This window comes from Narcine bancroftii, chromosome 5 (assembly GCF_036971445.1).
Source record: "Narcine bancroftii isolate sNarBan1 chromosome 5, sNarBan1.hap1, whole genome shotgun sequence".
NCBI classification, from domain to species: domain Eukaryota; kingdom Metazoa; phylum Chordata; class Chondrichthyes; order Torpediniformes; family Narcinidae; genus Narcine; species Narcine bancroftii.
Genome location: NC_091473.1, coordinates 12673393 through 12698477, shown reverse-complemented (window position 1 = coordinate 12698477; position 25085 = coordinate 12673393). Strand labels below are relative to the sequence as shown.

The following is a 25085-nucleotide window of genomic DNA, read 5'->3' as shown; positions in this document are numbered from 1 at the left end:
GCGGATCCCCGCCCCCGAGGAGGTGGGAGGGCGGATCCCCGCCCCCGAGGAGGTGGGAGGGCGGATCCCCGCCCCCGAGGAGGTGGGAGGGCGGATCCCCGCCCCCGAGGAGGTGGGAGGGCGGATCCCCGCCCCCGAGGAGGTGGGAGGGCGGATCCCCGCCCCCGAGGAGGTGGGAGGGCGGATCCCCGCCCCCGAGGAGGTGGGAGGGTGGAATCCCCGCCCCTGTGAGGGTGGAGGGAGGGCCAGATACCCCCACCCCCGAGGGGGAGTGAGGGCAGAACCCCCCGCCCCTGTGAGGGGGAGGGCCAGATACCCCCGCCCCCGAGGGGGAGTGAGGGCAGAACCCCCCGCCCCCAAGAGGGAGGAGGGGGGTCCAAACCCCCACCCCAAGAGGGAGGGCTGGATCCAGCCCCCCTCATCTCCATGTGGGGGGAAGGAGGGCCTGAATCCGCCCCCCCACCTCCAAGAGGGGACGGAGGCCCAGAAAACCCCCCAACTCCAAGAGGGGGGAGGGAGGGCCAGAAACCCCCACCTCCGAGGTGGGAAGGGAGGGTGCAACCCCCGCTCCCAAGCAGGAGGGAGCATGCAACCCCCACCCCCGAGGGGGGAGGGAGGGCTGGAACCACCCCCGTACCTTAGAGGGGGGAGGGTGCAACCCCTGCCCCCGACGGGGGAAGGGAGGGCCAGAACACCCCCATCCCCATGAGGGGGGAAGGAAGGACTGAACCCTCCCGCCCCCACGAGGGAGGGAGGGCCTGAATCCGACCCCCCACCTCCAAGAGGGGAGGAAGGGCCAGAACCCTCCCGCCCCCCCCGGGGGGGGGTGGGTGGCCAGAAATCCCCTGCCCCCGAAAGGGGAGGGAGGGTGCAATCCCTGCCTGCAAGAGGGGGGGAGGGAGGGCCTGAACCTCCGCCCCCAAAAGGGGGGAGGTAGGGCCGGACCACCCCCGTCCCCTAGAGGGGGGAGGGAGGGCGGAACCCCCGTTCCCGAGGGGGGATGGAGAGGGAGGGTGCAACCCTCGCCCCCAAGACGGGGGAGGGAGGTCCGGAACACTCCCCCCCCCCCCACCCGTCCCCATTGGGGGGAAGGAGGGCCGGAAACCCCCCGCCCCCACTCCAAACAGGGGAAAGGTCTGGAACCCACTCCCCTCCCCCGGGGGAGGGGTGAAAAAACCTCTCGATGGTCGAGGAGTCCTGTGAGGGAATAGGGTAAGGGAATGTGAGAAGTGCGGAGCGAGAGATGGGTAAGGGGCGAGGGATGGGAGAGCGGCGAGCGGATGGAATCGGAGTGTTCGAAGACGTGGGGGAGGGGAATTAGGAAACTGCGACCGCGAGGCCTACGTGAGCGGCAGCCGAGGCCGCGCAGGCCCGCCACTCCGATCTTTCTCGGCCGTCCCGCCTCGAGTACAGCTTCCAACCGTCGTTAAGTGTTCATCGGCCGCTCATCGTCGACGGTCGCCTCGCCCCACTTACCCGGCCAACATCTCCAACGCCGTTGTCCAAATGGTTCCTCTCCGACTTCCTGCTGACAAAAAAAAGCACCGACAACCGTCTGTTTAATCACCGCACTGTGCAACGCGACCGCCTCCGTCTCTGCCCCTAGCGGCCCAGCGAGCAAGAACAGAGTTGAGGGCCGCCTCCCACCTCCTCTGTCCCTAGCGGTCAAGCCCGAAAGTACAAAGATAAACAAGAAATTTGCAAATGCTGGGGTATCTTGGAGTGTACAAAAGTGCTGGAGAAACTCAGGCCATGCAGCTTTGTACGGAAAGTGAAATGCGCTCGTTGTTTCGGGGCATAGTCCTTTTTCGGGTGTTCTGAATTCAGGCAGACGGCTAGCCCCTTTCACACTGCCAACCCTCCTAGAAAGAGGGTAAACTTACCTGGCATTGCTGCCCTCAGGAGTCTTTCTTACTGCACCATGATTTACCTGGTTAATCGGCAACATGCCATTTTAGGGGGGGGGGGGGGGGGGGGGCGCCTCCAATGGTGACAATGTGAGAGGAGGTTGTGCTTTCATCCTGCCAGAAAGTGGGGTTTGCCCCCACCAAGTGTCCGATTGAACTTAACTCAACCTGCCAGGTTGGAACATTTCACATGGCACGATTATTGGGAATAGTCCCGCTTAATTAGCTGGTCAACCCACACGGAATCGGTGGTGTGAAAGGGGCTAGAGAGGGCTGATAGAAATTAGAGGTCAATATTGACACCATCTGGTTGGAGACTGATATGATGGAACACCAAGTGTTCCTCCAAGGATTTCTCAGTGAATAACCACTTCAATTCCACAACAATATGTCTGTCCATGGCGTCATGCAAGGATAAGTTGAATTCACTCATAAATTGGAGGAAAAACACCTAACATTTCATCTTGGAAGTCTCCAACCAGGCAGCATCAATATCAGCCTATAACCTCCATTAACCAGTCTCTTCCTCATCCTTCTATCTCACTTCTTCCAGCTTCCCAATCTCTCCTTCTAATCTGAAAACCATCTTTCTTAGCCCTCCACCCTTTCCCCCAATTAGCTTCCTCTTCTTCTCCCTCCCATTTGCATCCATCTATCACCTGCTCCCCTGTGCTCCTCCCCGATCTTTTAATTCCAGCGTCTGCTTGATTTTCAGTATACCTGAAGAAGGGCTCAGGCCCAAAATGCCAACCGACTTTTGTTCTCCATGAATGAGTGACCCGCTGAGTTTCTTCAGCAGTTCTGTGTACTGAGCAATTATAGAAACTCCCCTTCCGCTTCCGAGTGACCTAGCAAGCAAATACCAACTCAACCCCGTGAATCCCCTCCCTCACCCACAGCTCAGTGAGCAAACACCAAGACCTGAGGTGGACCTGACCGAACTTCATTGCACTGATCATGCAAACCTCCCCCCTCATCCCACTTTCTATCCCTCAGACTTCAACCTTGGATCTGAGCTCTTGCAGCCTGAGAAGGTAAACAACTTTTGATTTCACTCCTGTTTTTGATGAGAAAGAGCTCCTCATCTCTCCCCACTGCTCAAATTGCACTGAACACAAAGGTTAAAATATCCCACAGCACTCATGATGGATCCTGGTTATCCATCCAATCAAATCTGTTCATAATGTTACATGTCTTAGGTTCCTATGCTCAGAACAAGCTAAGAGCCACATTTGTGAGGCACAAGAAACTGCAGATGCTGGCATTTGGAGCACAATAAAAGAAGAATTCAGCAGGTAAGGCAGCATCTGTTGAGGCAGAGTGACAATCAATATTTCAGACGATAGCAGTCAAGGCCAAAGTCACCAGCCTCTCTGAAAGTGGCCACATAGGTGGATTGGGTAGTAAAGAAGGCATTGGTCAGGGAACTGAGTGCAAGGAAGTCACATTGCATGAATACAAAACTTCAGTCAGACCACACTGGAAATAGTGTGAGCAGTCTGGTCACTTTATTACAGGAAGGATGTGGAGGTTTTGGAAAGGGGACAGAAGAGATTTGCCAGGATGTTGCCTGGATTAGAAGTTATGAACTATTGGGAGAGGTTGGACAAATTTGAGACGTTTTCTCTGGAGAGGAGACCTGATGGAACTTCATAGATTTATGAGCTGCATTGGTAGGCTTAACATTTAAGTTTCCAGGGTAAATATTTAAGGTGAGAGAGGAAGGTTTAAGGGACTGGTGAAGGCCAAACTTTCCTTACTGTATGATGGGTGTCTTGAACAGACTGCCAGGGGTAGTTATGGAAGCAGATATGATAGTAGCATTTTGAAACCTATTAGTAGACTCAGGAACATGGAGGTTTAGAGGGATATAAATCAATAAGAGAGAGTTTAATGTGGCACCTCATTCAGTGCAGACATTGTGAGTTGAACAGTCTGTTCTAAGCAGTACTGTTCTACATTGTATATTTGGTGACTCATCTTGAGTATATGTTAATGTATCCAAGGCGAATCATGGTAAACCATCTCCCCTTGCTTGACAGCCATTGCCCCCGTTGTTCAGTCTGAGGGTAAAGTAGCTGGACCGCATCCTCCCAGCTTTGTTGCAGCTGCGCCTACATTCATTGCCTACCATTCTGGGAGTCTTTGCTGAAGTTTCTACATCACTCCCATCCACCCAATTTCAAGGTACGTCCTTCCTTTGACCATGCCTGGGTTACTTCCACCTTGTGTTATTTCCTCAGTCTTCAGCCCCCAAGCTAATCTCAGCCCTCCCCCATTCATTCATCTCTTCGCTCCTACCCTTCCAGATCCATAGTGGTTACCAGGTTGAAAGCGCGTCACTTTTAAAACATACATCCTCTCTTCCCACACCCATCACTCCCAAATGCACTCCCTTTCACCAACCAACCTTAGGAAGTCTTGAAAATCTCAAAGATCTCTCTGCTCCTCCAACTTTCTGTATGCCCCCATACCTGTACCTTGTTTGCCTCTGAATTTCATTCTCAAGTCTTTCCATCTCTTGAGAGCACCTTCACATACACATCCTCAACATTGTTGTGTCCCAATGAACTGGATTCAATTGCGACCCCACGTGCTGTCTGTTCTCTGTGACTGTATGGGTTTCCTTCCACATCTCAATGGTGCCATTTTGGCAGGTTAATTAACTGCTGCAAGTTGCCCTGAATGCTTGAAAATGGGTGAGTGGGGAGTTACAACATAGAACATTACAGCACGGTACAGGCCCTTCAGGCCACGATATTCTGTCAACTTATGTAAACCAACTCCACAAAAATCTAACTCTTCCTTACCTCATTTAAATCCACGTGCCTATCTAGACTTTTAAATGTCCATATTGTATCAGCTTCCAGCACAACCCTGGCAATGCATTCCAGTACTCTCTGTATAAAAACTTACTCTGACATCTCCCTTGAACATTCTTCCCCTCGGGTATTTTCTAATTTTGTCCCAGGAAAAGAGTGCTGGCTGCCCATGCTATCTGAGTCCCTCATAATCTTGTACACTTCCATTAAGTCATCTCTCATTGTCTGGATTGTGGGGAGAATAAGATAGGTAAAGGTAGGAGTAGGATTAATGTTATATGTCATGCTTAATGGTCAGCAGAGGCAAAATTTCCATACCTAAATCTCTCTCTACGACTCTGTGGTTTGTCCCTTCTGAACCAGAAGGCCTGATCTTGGACTCTGTAGTTCTATCTCCCACTGAGTTTTCAGTCTGCAGCTTGTTAAATTTAAAGTGAACCTACATTTGTATTGGATTTCCCTTAACCCTAGCATTTCTGAGGAAGGCGACGTGGCAATCAAGATGAGTTGCAGACAGCTCTCACAGAAACCAAAGTGGTGACCCAGATTCTCAGCCTGGTTGTTCAGTTACACCACACTTAATTCATCCCTACTTTGCAGTCAAAAACAGATTGTGTTTCATCTGTACCCTAAGGTACATGCATCAGAATCAAGTCACTGGCAAGGAGTGGGCAGGGATGATGGTTAAGGACTGGGGAGGAAAGGAAACTGGACTTGCATGTTTGAAAATTGAAGACAAGGCAAAGTGTTGGTGTTGGGAGTATTTGGAAAAAAAATAAAATGACAGACTCAGGAGATGGAGGGTGGGGGGAGGGGTGTCATTTTAATACAGAGAACAAAGGGCAGAGGGGGCCTAGAGGGAAGGGTCATGTGCTTGGAGATACAAGGACTGAAACAAATTGCTGTAGGAACTCAGTGGTGAGCAGCATCCATAGGGTGGAGGGGGAGGGCAGGGGGAAAGGAATAGTTGATATTTTGGGATAAGACTCTGCATCAAGACTGAGAATGGATGGGTTGGGGAAGGGTGGGACAAGGGCCAAAAGGTGATTTGTGGACAGTGTACAGGTGAACAATAACACTCTGATGCAGCAAGGTAGGAGAGGAGAGGGTAGGGGAGGAGTTGGCAGACAAGAGGCAGTTGGGAGAGGTAGAGGCAGGAAGGAAAGAAAGGGTAAATGGAGCTGGGTGGGTTTGGGGAAGGGACAGAGGCTGAAGATTGAGACAGAGGATAAGACAGGAGGTGGAGAGAAGCAGGTACACAAAGGTTAGAAAGAAAGTTTAAACTGAAAACCATTGGGGGGAAAAGGGGAAGGGCAGATCCAAAAAGATGGGATCTGATGGGTGAAATGGGCAGATAATAGAAAAAAAAGAACTAGGGAGAGAGGGAAGGAGATGTTTCCTGAGTGTTGGCTGTAGAGTGCCCGATCAGAATAGATGGTGTCGTTCTCTAGTTTATGCTGACACTCACTCTAGTAGTGAAAGAGGCCCAGGACAGACTTGTTTTTTCCCACTTGTGTGGGAATGGGAAGTGAAATGGCAGCAACCTGCATGTGGTCTCACCAACATAGAAGCTAGATCAGGAGCATTGAATGTAGTATACAAGATGAGAAACGGTGTGCATGAATCTCTGCCTCACCTGGAAGAGCTGGTTAGGTCCTTTGATGGTGGTGAGAGAGGAATTGCAGAAGAAAGCGCTAGGAAATGGGGAAGGGTGGGTGTAGGGAAGGATGAGCAGACTAGGGGATCATGGAGAGAGTGATTGTGGATTAATATAGAAAGCAGAAGAATTTATATATAAATGGGAATCAAAACCGTTGATTGCTGATAAAGAGACATCATTACTGAAGCATTTACTTAATGTTTGGAATACAATAAATCAGGATATTGGAGGAGGGTCTATATCACCTAAAATGCCATTGATTAATCATCGTTTGGTCTTATCAAGAGATAATCAGTTCTTAAATATATGGTACCGTAAAGAGATTGTTAATGTGGAAGATTGTTTTGAAAGGGGTCAATTAATGTCATTTGAGCAATTGAAAAATAAATGTGCTATACCATATAATATCCTTTGTTTTTTTTCCAGTTAAGAGCATATTTGAGAGATAAGTTGGGACCAACAATGTTCCAGTCTAGCTGTATTGAATTAGAACTTCTTATTAGGAGTGGGACTGTTAAAAATTTATTTCTTTGGGGTACAGCCATGCTAATGAGCTGAGCAGAAGTGTTTTGAAAGAGCTCTCCACAATAAGTATTAAAAGACGTCTAAAAGCTCAAAAAACAGAATTTTATCGTCAAAAATTGATAAACCAAGTGGTAAACGACCAAGGCAACCAAAAACAAAAACTGAAGTAACAGCTCAGCCGAGAACATTGAGTGGAAGCCTGATGAGGAGCGACTCAGCAGGGCCCTTGGGACTGGCTGAATCCTGTAGAGCTGGGGAAATCGGCCCAAGATATAGCCTCCATCCTGAACATATTGGAAACTTTATGCAGTTGTATTATGAGTATGGAATCAGTGATGAGAGATATATCAGAGAAGGGAAAATTAAAGAAATTGTGGAAGACTTAAGTACATGAATAACTCATTCAGAGAAGCTGAGCTGGACAAAAGACAGACTGAAGGCACTGGAAGAAAAAGCAAAAATATGGGACACAGAAAAGAAAGGACCGATGGACAAGATCGACCATGTGGAAAATTTTAGCAGATGTAACAACATAAGAATAATTGGACTGAGAGAAGGAATAGAGGAAAAAGACAGTGTGTTTCTTTGAAACATGGATCCTACAAATGCTGAAACAAAACAAGTTAAAAGAAAAGTTGCAAATTGGAAGGGCTCACCGGATCCTCTGACCCAGAAGAACTGGCAAACAACGACCACGATCAGTCCTGGTAAGAATTTTAAGTTACCGGGAAAGAGATGCGATTTTGGGAGCAGTATATGAATTTTCAAAAAATAATGTCCCATTAGTAGTGAACAATGCAAAAGTAATGTTTATCCTGGGCTTCAGCCCTGCCTTGGTCAAACAAAGAAAGGAATTTGATGAGGTAAAGAGACAACTGCAATCTAAATACTTTAAATATTCAATTATTTATCCAGCAACACTGAGGGTGGATGTCTCAGAAGGTCATCAACAAATTTTGAACAAAAAAAGTGGAAGAATTTTTAAGAAAATTATGAAAAGATTAAAGTCACCAGCTGAAAGGACTGAAAAGATGTATCTTTTTATTTATACTAATAGTACTAAACCATCTTGTTTTCACAGTTAACAGAAAAAAAAACATTGGTTTATATGGAGAGCTCTGAAAAGATAGAAAGGTGGTAAGGAAAGTAGCAAGGTGAGAACTCCGACTTGGCGGGGGGGAATGGCGCAGGTCGAGGAGCGATTTTAAAACATGGCGCCAAAGAGAGGGTTTCTTCTTCAGAAGAAGAACCTGTGGTGTTTTTTTTATGCAGACTTCTGGGTAATATTGTCACAGCTAGGGATGTGTGTGTGTTTCTTAAAGGGGAAATGTATGTGTTTGGAAATGTTATGACAGTATTTAGAGAATTGGTAAGGTATTAATGTTACACAATATGTGTGAGAAATGGTATGAATAAAATACTAAAGATATTAGTCTTAATATTAACAGGATAAACAGAATGATGAAGAGGAAGAGGGCGTTGGCATACTTAAAAAAATTAAAAGTGGATATAATCTTTTTGCAGGAAACTCATCTTTCCAAATTGGAACTTGATAAATTAAAGAGGATGGGTGGGACAAATAATAGTCTTCCTTTGGTTCAAAGGCAAGAGGGGTGGCGATTCTAATTAATAAAAATACGCCAGTGTTAATAGAAGATACCTCGACTGATCAAGCCAGATCAATGGCACATTGTAAAATTTATGGAGAAGCATGGACATTTATAAATATTTATGTCCTGAATTATGACGATGAAGTCTTTATGAAGGATACCTTCTTAAAAACAGCAGAGGGAAGACAAAATATATTAGATGGAGTAAACTTTAATTTCTGCTCAGACCCAATACTAGATAAATCGGCAAGAACATGATCGGCAGATGCTTTAAGAATTATTTTCCAGAACTCGATAGACTCAGGATCAGTACCCATGGATTGGAGGGTAGCTAATGTATCCCCACTATTTAAAAAGGGGGTAGAGAAAAAGCGGGGAATTATAGGCTGGTGAGCCTTACATCAGTAGTGGGCAAAATGATGGAATCCATTATTAAGGATGCAATAGCGGAGCATATGACTAGCAGAGAAGGGATCGGACGGAGTCAACATGGATTTACAAAAGGTAAATCGTGCTTGACAAATCTATTGGCATTCTTTGAGATGGTGACAGGTAAAATAGATGGGGGAGAGCCAGTGGATGTGGTGTACCTGGACTTCCAAAAGGCCTTCGATAGGGTCCCGCATAAACGACTGGCTTCCAAAATCAAGGCTCATGGGATTGGGGGCAAAGTATTGATGTGGATTGAGAACTGGCTGGCAGGTAGAAGACAGAGAGTTGGGATAAATGGCTCATTTTCTGAGTGGCAGGCGGTGAACCAGTGGGGTGCCACAGGGATCTGTACTGGGACCCCAGCTGTTCACAATTTACATTAATGATCTGGATGAGGGGATTGGATGTAATATCTCCAAATTTGCAGATGACACTAAGCTAGGAGGGGTTGTGTGCACGGAAGAGGGGGTCAGGAAGCTCCAGTGTGATTTGGATAAATTGAGGGACTGGGCAGATACATGGCAAATGCACTACAATGTGGATAAATGTGAGGTTATCGACTTTGGTAATACAAACCGGAGGGCAGATAAATTTGCAGATGACACTAAGCTAGGAGGGGTTGTGTGCATGGAAGAGGGGTTCAGGAAGCTCCAGTGTGATTTGGATAAATTGAGGGACTGGGCAGATACGTGGCAAATGCACTACAATGTGGAAAAATGTGAGGTTATCAACTTTGGTAATACAAACCGAAGGGCAGATTACTATTTGAATGGCAATAGATTAAGAGATGGGGAAGTGCAGAGAGACATAGGGGTACTTGTACACGAGTCTCTGAAGGCGAGCATGCAGGTACAGCAGGCGGTTAAAAAGGCAAATGGTATGTTGGCCTTCATATCAAGAGGGTTTGAGTATAGGAACAAGGATACCTTACTACCATTTAGGACCGAGATGAGGAGGAATTTCTTTACCCAGAGGGTGGTGAATCTGTGGAATTCATTGCCACAGAGGGCAGTAGAGGCAGGTTCATTAAATATATTTAAGAGGGAATTAGATCTATTTCTTCAGTATAAGGGTCTTAAAGGTTACGGAGAGAAGGCGGGGATGGGGTACTGAACTTTAAGATCAGCCATGATCTCGTTGAATGGCGGTGCAGGCTCGAAGGGTCGAATGACCTACTCCTGCTTCTATGTTTCTATGTAACAGTAACAAGGGCAAAAGCAGCAAAAAGCACAATTTCAAATATGAAAGATTTAAACCTTATCAATGTATGGAGGAAATTAAATCCCAGAGAGACTACTCTTTTTACTCAAGGGTGCACGACTCACATTCAAGGATTGACTTATTTTTAATGTCTGCCCAGTTAAAAGGTAGAGTGATAAAAAAGAATATCTACCAAGGCTCCATTAACTTTAACTACAGCAACAATGGAAGAGCAAGCGAATGTATTCAGATGGTGTCTCAATACTACATTGCTTAAAAGAATAGACCTGTGAATTTATAAAGAGACAGATAGAAATATTTTGTGAAACAAATCTGCCGTCCACTAATAAGTTTTCTGATATGGGACACGCTTAAAGCATATTTAAGGGGAGAAATTATATCCTATAAAAGGGAACATAGGGCAAAAGTAAACAGTTTGGAGAAAGATATTAAAGAATTAGAAAAAAAAATTAAAGAACAGGACTACAAGAAGAATACAGATTTTTGGATAATAAAAAGCTAAGATATAATACAATACAAACATATAGAACAGAAAAAGCTATGTTAAAACTAAACAACAATACTATGAGTTGGGTGAACGGGCATACAAAGTTTTGTCTTGGCAGATTAAACCAGGAGTCATCAAGAATGATAAATGCTATAAAAACAGAAACAGACACCTTAGTAATATAAGCAAAAAGAAATTAATAACCTTTTAGTCAATATTACACAAATCTATACAAATGAGAATTACTAGGAGATAAGAACGAAATTTTGCTGAATGTTGAACTTCCAAGGCTGGAAGAGAGAGAAAGGATAGAATTAGATACTCCCTTAACAAAGGAAGAAATCAAAAAGGCCCTGGACACCTTACAGGCTAATAAATCACTGAGAGAGAATGGATTTCCACCTGAGTTTTATAGACAATTCAAAGAATTATTAATGCCCCTTTTAATGGATGTCATGGACCAAACTGTGGAAACACAGACCCTTGGAATCATTGTCAACCACGATTATTAGTGTTACCAAAAAATAGAGAACCACTAAAAACTCTGTCATTCCTACCAATAACCCTGTTAAATGCTGATTTATGATACTCGTGAAAGTATTGACTAATTGGTTAGGACAATACTTGCCAAAACTGATACATATGGATCAAGCAGGATTTGTTAAAGGAAAGCATTCCTCAAATAGTTTAGGAAGATTATATAGTATAATACACATGGCTATATCTGAATGAAATCCAAGTATTACAGTCTCCTTAGATGCGGAAAAAGCATTCAACAGTTTTGAATAGCCCTTTTTATTTAAAGGACTGGGAAAATTTGGTATAGGGAGAACATTTATAAACTGGATAAAAACTTTACACCATAGACCAAAAGCTAAAATAGTAACAAATAATCAGATATCAGCGATATTCCCCTTGAGTACATCGAGTAGACAGGGATGCCCCTGTCCCCAGCACTTTTTATTTTAGCAACTGAATCACTGATGGAGATAAGAGGGGATCCGGATATAAAGGGCTTCAAAGTCAGGCAAGAAAAACAAAATCAGTCTATTCACCGATGATGTACTATTGTATCTATCAGAACCGGTTAAATCATTGGAAAAATTACAAGTAAGACGAGAAAAATATGGAAGAATATCAGGATACAAAATAAATATGGATAAAAGTGAGATAATGCCATTAACAAATTTTGAATACGAAAGATACAAAAAAGGAAGTAAATTTAAATGGAAGATGGATAGAATAAAATATATTGGGATAGTGGCTGACAATAACTTGTAAAATCTGTACAAACTAAATTATGTTCCTCTTCTTGGGAAGATAGAAGGAAACAGACAGAAATGGAGAGACTTACCAATTACATTGGTGGGAAGGGTTAACTGCATCAAAATGAAAAGGATGTCAAGACTGTAGAACCTTTTTCAATCACTACCTATTCCATTATCTAAAAAAATTTTAACCTCGTAAACAACCATATTAGACAGTTCCTATGGAATAATAACATACCAAGAATGACATTGGAAAAACTGACATGGGACTATGGCCTGGGAGGACTTAGACTCCCAAATTTCAAAAAATATTACCCAGCTGCACAGGCTAGATTTCTCGCAGCCTTCTTCACTGAGGACAACCCCCCCACTGTCTTAGGTTCAAATGGGAATGTACTCAATGGAGGAAGGACTATCTATAAATGGAGTTTCAAATCACTAAAGGAAAAGACAGATAATCCCATTTTAATACATATGATTTGAATGTTGCAAGAAATTAATGAATGTATAGGAAAAAAAAGTAGGGATATCAATAAAAGCATCACTATGTAAAAATGTGTTATTGCCTTTGAACATAGGCAACAGAATATTAAATTTATCGAATGACAAAGGTATAAGATGAGAACTGTTACACAGAGGGAATTCTTATGTCCTTTGAACAATTAAAACACATATATGGAGTGGCCAATGGGACTTTCTTCTGTTTTCTCCAGCTTAGATCATTCTTAAGAGAAAGATGGGGACCAACGTTGACCCCACCTGAAATTAGTGAAACCGATTGATGGGGAATAGATCCAAATTTATAACAAAAATGTACTATGCTCAACAGAGCAAAAGTCCAAAACCAGGGTTGCAGAGGTCAAGGAAAAGATGGGACTCAGTCTTGGGTGTGGTGATTTCAGAAAGAAGCTGGTCAGATTGGTGTAAGGACAGCATGACATCAATTATAAATGCAAGATATGGACTGGTTCAGTATAATTGTTTACATCAGTTTTATCTTACTCCACAAAAGTCACACAGATCAAAAGCTAAAATTTCAGAGATGTGTTTCAGATGTGGGACTGAGACAGGAACTTTTTGACATGCCACGTGGTCATGTATGAAAGTGAGGCAATTTTGGCAAGAAATCATAGAAAAATTAACCAGGATAACAGAGTGGCCTTCGTAAGTGACCCGGAGTTATATCTATTAGGTAATATCATGGAAATAAGCGACAAATTGACCAAATATCACATCTCATTTATAAAAATAGCACTGGCGGTAGTGAAAAAAGTGTATCGCGATCACTTGGAAGTCTGACTTCCCTCTACTTATAGCACAACAGACTGCGGAAATGAACAGCTGTATACCTATGGAAAAAAAAAATCACATATAACTTAAAGAATAAATATGACACTTTCGTAAAGCTCTGGCAGCCATAGGATCCCAGATACAGAAATTTTTAAAAAAAACAAAAAAAGTATAAAAGTAACTATATAACAGTTTGCCCAACTGTACTCCATCTCCTTAAAATATATGTAAGCTCTGACGGTGAAAAGATCTGTAAGAATGGAAGGGGAGGAGAGAGGGACTGTTTTGTTTTTGTTGTATTTGTGAAAAAAAGTTTAATATATTACATATTTAAAATGTCACAATGTATAAAAAAAATTTAAATATTCCAAAAAATTATTTCTTTGATATATTTATTATTACAAGCAGGAACTCCTAAATTAGGATTATATAGATCTAGGCAAAGATGGGAAATAGATTTGAATATTACAATAGATCAAAACATGTGGGAAAATTTGTATCGGGATTTGTATGACTAATGCTATCAATCCATGTAAGATATAGATTAGTTCAATACAATATTTTACATCAATTATTTATCAGATCAATGTTTTAGGTGTGAAGATGTAGGATCTTTTATACATTCAACATGATCTTGTCCCAATGTGAGACCTTTTTGGGTGAGTATAGGTAACTTTTTGGAACAAGTTACAGGAGTTCTTTTTCTGCTAAATCCCATTTTTATTTAGGAAATATTGAAGGTACAACTCCAAAATTGAAATCATCAATTTATCAATTGAAATTTGTTAAAATAGCATTAACAGTAGCAAGAAAATGTATTGCATTTACTTGAAAATTGGATACATCTTTAACTATGCCAAGGTGTTGCATTCCTTTGGAAAAAATTACTTATAATTTAAGAAATAAATATTCTATGTTTTTACAAATTTGATGCCATACATTCAAATAATGGGATTAAATTTGTAGTGATATATTTTATCTCTCTAGTTCTGTGGAATTCTCCTCTGTATGTTTATGTTAGAACTGATGAATTGTACTGCACAACATCTCTCTTTGCAATCCAAAGATTTGTTTTACTTTTTTCTTTCTTATTATTTTTTATACCTATAAAAAAATTGAACATTTTTCAATTTGTATATTTTTTTGGGTGGGAGGTTGGCTGGGAGGGAGTGGTTTATTGGGTGTGGTTAAAACCATCATGTATGGGTTTTTTTTAGATCTGTAGTATTATGATTGTAGTTGCTGAAGATTCAACTGGGCTGGGTAGGTCACGTCTCCAGAATGGAGGACCATCGCCTTCCCAAGATCGTGTTATATGGCGAGCTCTCCACTGGCCACTGTGACAGAGGTGCACCAAAGAAGAGGTACAAGGTCTACCTAAAGAAATCTCTTGGTGCCTGCCACATTGATCACCGCCAGTGGGCTGATATCGCCTCAAACCGTGCATCTTGGCGCCTCACAGTTCGGCGGGCAGCAACCTCCTTTGAAGAAGACCGCAGAGCCCACCTCACTGACAAAAGACAAAGGAGGAAAAGCCAAACACCCAACCCCAACCCACCAATTTCCCCCTGCAACCGCTGCAACCGTGTCTGCCTGTCCCGCATCGGACTTGTCAGCCACAAACGAGCCTGCAGCTGACGTGGATATTTACCCCTCCATAAATCTTCATCTGCGAAGCCAAGCCAAAGAGTTATTGCATGTATAGAATATTAAATAAATAAGTTGTGGCCATGGGGTGGTATGTGTCAGAGCAAGCAGTTTGGAACAAGGTGGACACAGAATGAGAAGGGCATGTGGTGAAGTTTCTGGTTGGCGGAAACTTTACTATTACTGGAGGAGGTGTTAAGAGGAGATGGTTTAAAGTGACAAGTACAAGGAAGGGGATGAAGAGAGAAAATGAGATTAAAAACAGAAAGAGAGAGAGGAATAGAGAGGAAGTGAGGAGAGTGAGAGAGATCCAGAGCACACACAAGAATGGCTCTCCCCAAGACATCAGGTAGACACCATCTACAATCTTCATACAACCCGAGGGTGTCAGAAGAAGAAAGTGGGCTTTATTTTGGCGTGGGGTAATTCCAGAGAGACCAACTGTTGGGATTCGGAGATACATTGGCCAAGTGGACTCGTCCTTTCTGAGTCAGGATAGTGCCATGCGCCACATCGGAATATGACTTTGTTCCTTGAACTGAAGCTGAGCTTTGCTGGAACACAGGAGGCTTGGTTAGCTCAACACTGTCTCAGTGCTGCGACTGGGATTCGAATCCTGAATTGTTTGTAAGGAGTTTGTTTGTTCTCCCCGTGTTTGTGTGGGTTTTCTTTGGGTTCTCCAGGTTCCTCCCACCCTTCAAAATGTACTGAGGTTGTAAATAAATTGCGTGGCTGTTACTGTGATGCAAGTCTAATTTTTTTTTTTAAAAGTATTGGAGATCAGATGGTCAATGTAACATTGTGGGCTGCAGGGCTACATTGTGCTGCAATGTTGTATGCTTCAAGAATTAAAATGACAAGTTCAGAGTAAATACTTGCAGAGTAAATGCAGGTGGTCACCCAGATCGACTATACTCTGTGTGATGAATGCAGTACACTTGACTGGAAGACGTTCTTTCTTTAGCTGGAACTACCAAGTCGAAAGAGACAGCAGAACACTGAAATATGGAATGAAACACAGAAGGCTGGATGTATTTAGTGGGTCAAGCAGCATCTGTGGAAGCAAAGTGCGTAAGGCGATACTTTGGGTCAAGACTCTGCACCAGGTCTGAGGGAAGCAGGAAGATTGGAAGTGTACAGTAGTACATGGTGGTGGCAAAATAGGTGGAGGAGGAATAATGGGCAGGTGGAACCAAGAAGAACACCAAGTGGACAGAAAAATGTTTGTAGGAGAGGAGAGCACTGGGGGCTGAAGATTTCCTGAAACCTGAAAATTCCATTTGCACACTATTGAAATGTAAGCTACCCAAGCGGAAGGAGATGATTAATTATTGGGAGTGGAGTCAGCCACTGGGATCAGTGATGTAAGCACAGTCCTCATTTTGAGCAACTATCTGATATCTTTCAACAACCTGCAGAAACAAAGTAAAAAAGGTGCAGAGGAAAATTGGAGTGCTAAACCACATGGGGTTGGGGAGGAGACAAGATAGGGTGGGAGCTGGCAATGCTCAGATTCTCAAAATATTTACTTCAACACATTTGCATATTTACAACTCTAATCATATGAGAGAGAAATAAATGATATCAAAGGCTTGGATTTTTATCTTGAAAACCGGACAGGATGCAGGTTGATTTAGAAATTTATAAAGGGGCTTGCACAAATTCCAGGGACCTGGGAAAGAGCAAAACAAAGCAGTGAGAGAGGGACAGGGAGAGAATGTAGGCCTTTTCACATCACAGTGTAAAATGAAGATTCTTGGGAAATGTTCCCGGGAACCTTCCCATGAACCTGCAGTATGAAAAGGTCGGTCAGTGAATTTTAAACGGGACCGTTACCCTACCTCATAAGTAGGGCAGTGGGCCTGGGAAATTTTCCTGGACCACCTCCTTCCTGTGATGTGAAAAGGTGAATGGCTGAGCAGGGGAAGCCTCGTGACATCAGCATTTGCGTGCTGTGTCACATAGGTGATTAAAATTAAAATTAAGATATCTACTGCTTGAAATAGCACGTCATGACAGCAGCACAATGTGGGATGAATGGCCATCCTTGTTAACCTTAATCCCTCATGCAGCTGGATTTCCCAAAGCAATTCATCCCGCACTGTGCTGTTGTCGCGATGTGCTGAAGTGGACCGGGGGGGGGGGGGGGTGGGGTGTGGGGTGGGTAGTGGCCGGGGGAAGGAGCTAGCGAGTGGGTGGGCGACCGACAGATAGATGGGAGGAGGGGGGTGAACATACTCTTACTCCTGTGAGTGCGTAATGTGTCATCAGTTGTGGGCAGAACCCCCCCAAAAATTGCTGAGGGCAAATTCCTATGAATTTCAGGAGGTCCTGAATTCCTGGAATTTCACCAGGACAAAGTAGGGTCACCGCTCGTCTGTGGTGTGAAAACGGGTAGAGAGAAATGGTTATGTCCCAGTCCTGCTCCCCTGACCTGGAACATCTGCCAATTAAGTGCCGGCCATTCGACTGGTCGAGGGAGTTCACCGCCATCATCCTGGTCACAGTGTACATTCTGCCCCAGGCTAACGTCAGGCTGGCACTGGAAGGACTGAGCACTGTGATAAACAACCATGAGACAGCACATCCTGATGCCTTCCCAATCATTGTAGGGGACTTCAATCAGGCCAACCTGAAGAAGTCTCAAACTACCAGCAACACGTCACATGCAAATCCAGGGGGACTAACACACTCGACCACTGCCACACCACCATGAAGAATGCCTATCAGACCATACAATGACCAGACTTCGACATGTCTCATCACCTGGCTGTACTTCTACTTCTGGCATACAAGCAGAGACTGAGGACCACAGCACCAGTAGTGAAGATGGTGAAAGTATGGTCAAGGGAGGCAGAGGAGCGTCTGCAGGACTGCTTTGAATCAGTGGACTGGAACATATTAAAGAATTCGTCCATAGAAATGAATATACCACAGGTGTCACCGACTTCATCAAAACCTGTGTGGATGAGTGTGTGGCCACACGCATGTACCGCATGTTCCCCAACCAGAAGCCCTGGATGAATCTGAGGATTCACAATCTGCTGAGGGCAAGATCAGGGGTGCTAAAGACCAGGTACAACCTTTGGAAGGCCATCTCTGAAGCAAAGAGGAAGCTAGAGACAAAGACTCACCAGCTATGGCAGGGAGTGCAGGCCATTACAGCCTACAAAGCGAGGGCATACACCATAGATGGCTGCGATGCTTCACTACCTGATGAGCTGAACACCTTCTAAGCTCACTTTGAGAAGGAGAACCAAACTGTACCTATTGGAATCCCTGCAAAGGCTGAGGAACCTGTGATATCAGTCTCTGAGGACGATGTCAGAAATCATACAAGAGGGTGAACCCTCAATGTGTCAGTCCCTGACAGCGTAGCTGAAGGTACATAAAATCTACACCAACAAACTAGCGGAGTGTTCATGGACATTTTCAATCTCTTTGCTGCAGTCAGAAATTTCCACCTGGTTCAAAAGGGCATCAATCATTCCAGTGCCCAAGAAGAGCTTCCTCAACTACCATCGCCCAGTAGCACTAACTTTTATTGTGATGAAATGTTTTGAGAGGCTGGTCATGACCAGGATTAACACGTACTAACCAAAGATCTGCTTAGTATTCACCTATCGTCACAATCACTCTACAGCAGACGCAATATAGCTGGCTCTCCTCTCAGATATGGATTTCCTTGAAAACAGCATACGGCTGCTATTCAACTACTACTCAGCCTTCAACAACATTATTCCCTCAGTACTGGTTAAGAAGCTACAAACTCTAGGCCTTTGCACCCAACACCACTGCACCCCGCCCCCGCCCCCACCACTGGATCCTTGACCTCCTCATTAGAAGACCACCAGAGTCGGCACGAATTGGAAACAACGTCTCCTCCTCACTGATTATCAATACATACTTAGCCGACTGCTCTACTCAATATACACCCATGACAGTGTGGCCAGGCACAATGCCAATGTCATCTACGAATGTGCGGATTACACCACAGTTGTTGGGAGAATCACAAATGGCAATGAGGAAGCATACAGGAGGGAGATAGATCAGCTCGTTGGTGACAAGATTGGTATCAAGCCAACAATCTTGCACTCAACGTTAGCAAAACCAAGGAGATGTTTGTGGACTTCAGGAGGAACACAGGTGAACATGTCCCAATCCTAAATGAGGGCCAAATTTCTGGTGATAACATCTCCGAGGATCTGTCCTGGTGCCTCCATGTCTATGCAATCATGAAGAAGGTTTGCCAGAGGTTATACTTTGTGAGGTGCTTGAGGAGATTTGGTATGTCACCGAAGACTCTCGAAAACTTCTACAGGTGTACTGTGGATAGCATTCTGGCTGGTTGCTTCACTGCCTGATATGGAGACGCCAACACTCAGGACAAGAAAAAACTTGAGGGTTGTTAACTCAGCCTGCAACATCACAGGCACCAGACTTCACTCCATCGAGAACATCTACATGAGGCGGTGTCTTAATAAAGCAGCCTCTATCCTCAAAGACCTGCACCACCCAGGCCATGCCATCTTCACTCTGCTACCATTGGGAAAAAAGGTACAGGAGACTAAAGATGAGCACCCAACAGCACAAGAACAGTTTCTTCCCCACTGACATCAGATTCTTGAATGATCAATGAACCAAAGACATTGCCTTACTTTTTGTGCACTTTTTTGGTTTTTTAAAATTTATTGTTGTAAAAGTGGTTTATCTGAATATTTACACTTTGACGCTGCTGCAAACACCAAATTTTGTGACTTGTTCATGACAATAAATTCTGATTCTGCATGTCCAGTGTGCTGAGTTGTCTCCAGGACCAGGAAGTGCTCTTCACCTAGATAGTACATCCAAAATGTCATGGAGTCATATAGTCTAACTGCCCAGCTATTCCATAGTGAGCAACGTCCCCTTTTTCTTTGGTCCCACTTACCCGCATTAGGCTCATACCACCCTGCCCCACCCCCCCCAAATTCCCTCCCAGCCATGGGATTATCCAAGTATTTCTTGAAGGGAGCTAATGTACCTGTTACCACTTTGTCTGACAGCTCATTCTATATGCCCAGCAACCTCTGAGTGAACTGTCCCCCCCTAAATCCCAGCCCCTCACCATATCATTCTGCCCTGTCATCTTAGATTTGCCAACTTTAAGAAAAAGACTGTCACTATTCACCTCATCAATAGCCCTCATGATTTTCTAGAGCCCAATAAAATCCCTTCTCAACCTCCCACACTCTAAGGAAATCAGGTCTAGTTTTTCCAATCTCTCATGATAATGCAACCTCACTAATCCTGGCAACAACTTTGCAATCCTTTTCAACTTTTTATTGTTCTTCCTATAGCTAGATGAACAAAACTGCACATAATATTCCAAGTGTGTCCTCACCAAGGTCTTGGATAACTTCAATGTGCCTGGCATTACATTCAATGCCTGCACTGGGGTTACTGGTCAATTGCAGTGTAAAGGTTTAGGGGCACAACAAATCTGCTGGAAGGACTCAGTGGGTTGAGCAGTGTTTGCTTCAGATTCCTGCAGTCTCCTGTGTGTAACCAATAAACGTTTAAGAAGGTGAACAGAGAGAAACGCAGAGGAAGCAGAGAAAAAGGGTTACCAGCCCATAGGGGAAGGTCTGAACTATCTTTGCAGAGGGTGAGCTGTTTAATGCTGGAGCCCATGGGTATTGCCAGGAAAGGCTGTTTCTGGGTTAAACAAACCAAAGGCAGGTTTATACGTCAAGATCAGATGCAGCAGTATGTCACAACAGTGCTGAGCCACTCCAGCATTGGAAAATCCTGAGCAAGTCAAGTGTTTGGGCATCAGACTGTCCCTCGTTGTGGGGGGAAGGGGGCAGCTAGGGGGAGGGGTGGTCACAGACTTTAAAATTTATTTTCTCTTCTTTTATTGTCGGATCAGATTATAAAGGTGACTTCAGCATTCAAGACAGTTGGAATAATGTTGCAATCAACACCAGCACTGCGATATATTCAGCCAAGCTTATGTCTACTGTTGCTATAGCCCAGAAACCAGGGCAAAAACATTAAATGAAGTAAGACCCTTCGAACCATCTTGACTGAATTGCACTCACTTTGGCTCATTCCTTTTATTAGGTCATTCTCTCCTTCATCATTCTCTTGAGAATTTTCTACACTGACTGCATTTTGAAACAGGAAGAGGCTTTCAAAGAATCATTTGCTAAAAAAGGTCTCAATTTTCAAAGCAAAGACCCAGATTTACCGATTCCTTGATTGTTTGTATTAGACAGGCTCAATGCTTTTACAGCGCAAGCAACTTGGGTTTGAATCCAGTGCTGCTCCTGTTTCTTCCAACATTCCAAAGACATAGGTTAATTGGCCACATGGGTACTCTTTTTCGAAATTAAAAAGGTATGTTAAAGTAATTGGATTATGTAGTGGAAAGAAAGTGAGCACATCTAAACTCAATGAGGCTCGAGATCAAGACAGAAGGGAGTCTCGATCCATATTAGCATTTGTCTCTTATAGTTCTCTACATTGGAGAGACTGGGCACAGATTGAGACATCGCTTCGCTGAGCACTTTTGCTCCATCCACAACAGTGACAGAGACCTCCCAGAAGCCAACCATTTCAGTTCTATGTCATACTCCCACATGTCCATGGCCTTATGTACAATCTCACCAAGACCACCTGCAAATTGGAGGAACAACACTTGATTTTCCATCTGGGCACTCTCTAACCAGATGGTATTAAACTTTTCCAGTTTTGCAAACCTACTTTCCTCTTCCCCCTCCCTTCCCCCTTTCCAGTTCTCCGCCCTCCCATCCCCCACTCTTCACCTAGCCATCCCTCCGCCCCGTGATCACTGCTGTCCCCTCCCTCCCTTCTCCAACTATCACCTCCTACCTTTGCAACCACAACTCCCTCCCTTACTCTTTTGCTCAGACGCTTGCCAATGTTTTCTATTCCTTGATGAAGGGCTCAAGCCTGAAACATTGGTTATGTATTTTTACCTTTTCTATATAAAGTCTATATATCTTTGGAAGACTACACAAAAGAGTCTGGAAAAAAAAACCAACTGAAAAACATCACAAAGATAAGCGTATACAGAGCCGTTGTCATACCCACATTCCTGTTCGGCTCCGAATCATGGGTCCTCTACCGGCATCACCTATGGCTCCTAGAACGCTTCCACCAGCGTTGTCTCCGCTCCATCCTCAACATCCATTGGAGCGCTTTCATCCCTAACGTCGAAGTACTCGAGATGGCAGAGGTCGACAGCATCGAGTCCACGCTGCTGAAGATCCAGCTGCGCTGGATGGGTCACGTCTCCAGAATGGAGGACCATCGCCTTCCCAAGATCGTGTTATATGGCGAGCTCTCCACTGGCCACCGTGACAGAGGTGCACCAGAGAAAAGGTACAAGGACTGCCTAAAGAAATCTCTTGGTGCCTGCTGATATCGCCTCAAACCGTGCATCTTGGCGCCTCACAGTTTGGCGGGCAGCAACCTCCTTTGAAGAAGACCGCAGAGCCCACCTCACTGACAAAAGGCAAAGGAGGAAAAACCCAACACCCAACCCCAACCAACCAATTTTCCCCTGCAGCCGCTGCAACTGTGTCTGCCTATCCCGCATCGGACTTGTCAGCCACAAACGAGCCTGCAGCTGACGTGGACTTTTACCCCCTCCATAAATCTTCGTCCGCGAAGCCAAGCCAAAGAATAAAGTACATATTTGGACCAGCTGAGTTTCTCCAGCATTTTGTGTGGTTTTACTTCAACCTCGGTGTCTACAGACATTCCCTGCTAGGATGGTCTGTGATAGAGAACAAATTAGAGTCTAAATAACTCAACAAGTTTTTGATCATTGACCTTAATCCTAGACTCCCAAATTTCACTTGAAATGGGTCAAAGCCTGCATCATATGGTGAACTTAATTAGTGAAGAGATTCATCTTAGACACATGCCAAAAACAGAAACTACATTAAAATTAAAACACCTAAATTGAAATTTCCCAAGGAAATACACAAGCCTACACACGTTACCAGCAACAAAATTTGATAGGAATAACAGAAAATTATATTGAACACAAATAATAGGATGAAATATTCTTTCATTACAGATTAGTAGATAGAAGCACTGGGCAAAATCTACTTAACTCCCTGACTATCTCACCAATCTCAACATTTAATCACTAGTTATTTTCCCTTGCAACCGTGTCTGCCTGTCCCGCATCGGACTTGTCAGCCACAAACGAGCCTGCAGCTGACGTGGACATTTACCCCTCCATAAATCTTCGTCTGTGAAGCCAAGCCAAAGACTTGATCTTACTAATTACACTATACCTCACAATTTAGACACCAAAGCCTGGAGGTTGGATAAGATATTTAAAATATCTTGGACAAAGTTTGTCAAAAGGTGGACTCCAAGGGAGAAAAGAAATGCAGATTGTGCAAGACTGGATCAAAATATAAAAATGAGTAAGAGACAAGGTCATGTACTGGAAGTGGGGAGAATGTTTAAATTTAAATGAAAAAATTTACAACACGGTAGAAGCCAAATAAATTATGGCCTTTAAAACCGATGCCACCCAATTAACCTACCAACACTGTACATTTTTGGAGGGTGGGAGGAAACTGGAGGATACATAATAAACACCTTGAAGACAGTGCCGGATTCAAATCTGGATTGCTGGTGCTGTAATAGTGCTGTGCTAACCATTGCACCCCAAGGAGAGAACAGACCATGCACACAAATGGCTGTTGGCAGGGTGCAACACCAGATTGTCACCAAGAACTGATACCAAATAGCATATGATGTCATGGTGAGTGAAGTGTCATGAAGTGATCTGAAACCAGTTCCAAAAAAAAATCAAAGCATTCTTAACTGGGAATCAATGAAAGGCAAGAGTGACAGGCAAATGGCACTTGAGAATGAGCCAAAGGTTTGGATCACCCTACGTTTGTACTAAATGGAGCAAGGGAGTTGGCTGCAGCAGTGCCATCTCAGGTTGTATTGACCTTCAGTTTTAACATCAGGTGAATGGAGGGTGCAGCAGAATCAGGCAGGCTTGCAAGGTCAGGTGGTGAAGTCCAACACGCAATTTGCAGTCACTGAAATTATCAAGTCCGCACAGAAAAAAATCTTGTTTCTCCCATTTCCTTTGCCTTTTATTTTCTCAGTGCCCTTCCTCCCCTCTACAAAGCTTCCTCATTTTAAATTTTCCTTTCACCATCTTGCAAGGACTACTCCACTTCCAGATTCACTGCATTTACCATGACCTGTCTCATAACTCTTTCCTCTCCCCAAAACCCTGCCAGGCCTCCTGAAGTATGGTACTCAGAAATGGAGCTGATGCCCTACAAGTGATCTGCAGTGGCTCCATATTTGAATACTGTGTGCACTTTAAACATTTAAATTCTGGTTGCTTTGGAAAGGGTACTGAAGAAGTTTACCGGGATGTTGCCTGGATTAGAAGGTATGAGTATGGGGAGAGATTGAACAGACTTGGGATGTTTTCTTTCGAGCAAAGAAGCTGAGGGAGACCTGATAGAAATTTATAAAATTATTGAGAGGTATTGTTATGGTGGCTGTCAGAATATTTTTCAAGGGTAAAAATGTTACATATTAGAGGATATCCTTTAAAGGAGTGGGGGGTTGAGTTTAAGGGAAAAGTGCGTGGCAAGTTTTTAATCTCACAGAGAATGGTGGATGCCTGGAACGGGCTGCAAGAAATGTAAGCAGATGCAATAATTGAGTTTGAGGTTTCTAGATAGGCACATGAATAAGCAGGGAATAGGGGATAGGGAAATTTTGTGCAGACAATTTTTTAGTTTAAAATTAGGCATCATGTTCAGCACAGACCAATGGACTGAAGGGCCTAGTCCTGTGTACTGTTCTGTGCACTTACATTGGAGTCATAATCAATGGAGGATCAAAAAAAAAAAGAGTTAAAGTTAGCCAGATGGTTGGATTTGATGGACACCCTGCAAGGCAATGGAAAAAATGTTAGCAGGCCTGTTTTTAGCTTTAAGTGTTAATGGAAGGTTGGAAGCAACAATCACACAGCAAGAGTTGTTTACACCATGGCGTTTGTAAGAATGATGGAAATTAGCCCTGTCTGGCTAATATAGGATAATTGGACCAGTTAGTCCCCACCTCCCTCTCTCCTTGTCACTGTAATTGTAGTGCAGTCTTCAATAATCCCTTAGTTTTGTCGAGCAAAAGCTGCTTTAGCTCTGATCTG

At 44.0% G+C, this 25085-nt stretch overlaps 1 protein-coding gene and 1 long non-coding RNA gene across 14 annotated transcripts in view; one reads left to right on the top strand and one right to left on the bottom strand.

Moving 5' to 3' along the window:
• pcbp4 (poly(rC) binding protein 4) overlaps positions 1 to 25085 on the bottom strand; it is a 141320-nt gene that overhangs the window by 68014 nt on the left and 48221 nt on the right. For 6 of the 11 annotated variants that reach the window (XM_069936812.1, XM_069936811.1, XM_069936802.1 and 3 more), the window contains one exon: positions 1477 to 1525. The exons of 1 other annotated variant lie outside the window; for it this stretch is intronic. In XM_069936812.1, coding sequence (XP_069792913.1) covers positions 1477 to 1487 — 11 coding nt within the window. In that variant the 5' untranslated portion in view covers positions 1488 to 1525. Of the gene's footprint in view, positions 1 to 1344; positions 1447 to 1476; positions 1586 to 25085 lie in introns of those variants that run through there. 4 more of the 11 variants (XM_069936803.1, XM_069936805.1, XM_069936804.1 and 1 more) reach the window with 3 other exon arrangements.
• LOC138763143 (uncharacterized) lies at positions 910 to 21330 on the top strand. 3 transcript variants are annotated; one of them, XR_011357339.1, is made up of 4 exons: positions 910 to 1212; positions 3107 to 3202; positions 13818 to 13881; positions 20781 to 21330. It is a non-coding gene; the product is annotated as an uncharacterized lncRNA (long non-coding RNA). The 3 variants fall into 3 exon arrangements; XR_011357338.1 differs by lacking the exon at positions 13818 to 13881 and adding an exon at positions 3950 to 4094; XR_011357337.1 differs by lacking the exons at positions 13818 to 13881; positions 20781 to 21330 and adding exons at positions 3950 to 4094; positions 6816 to 7922.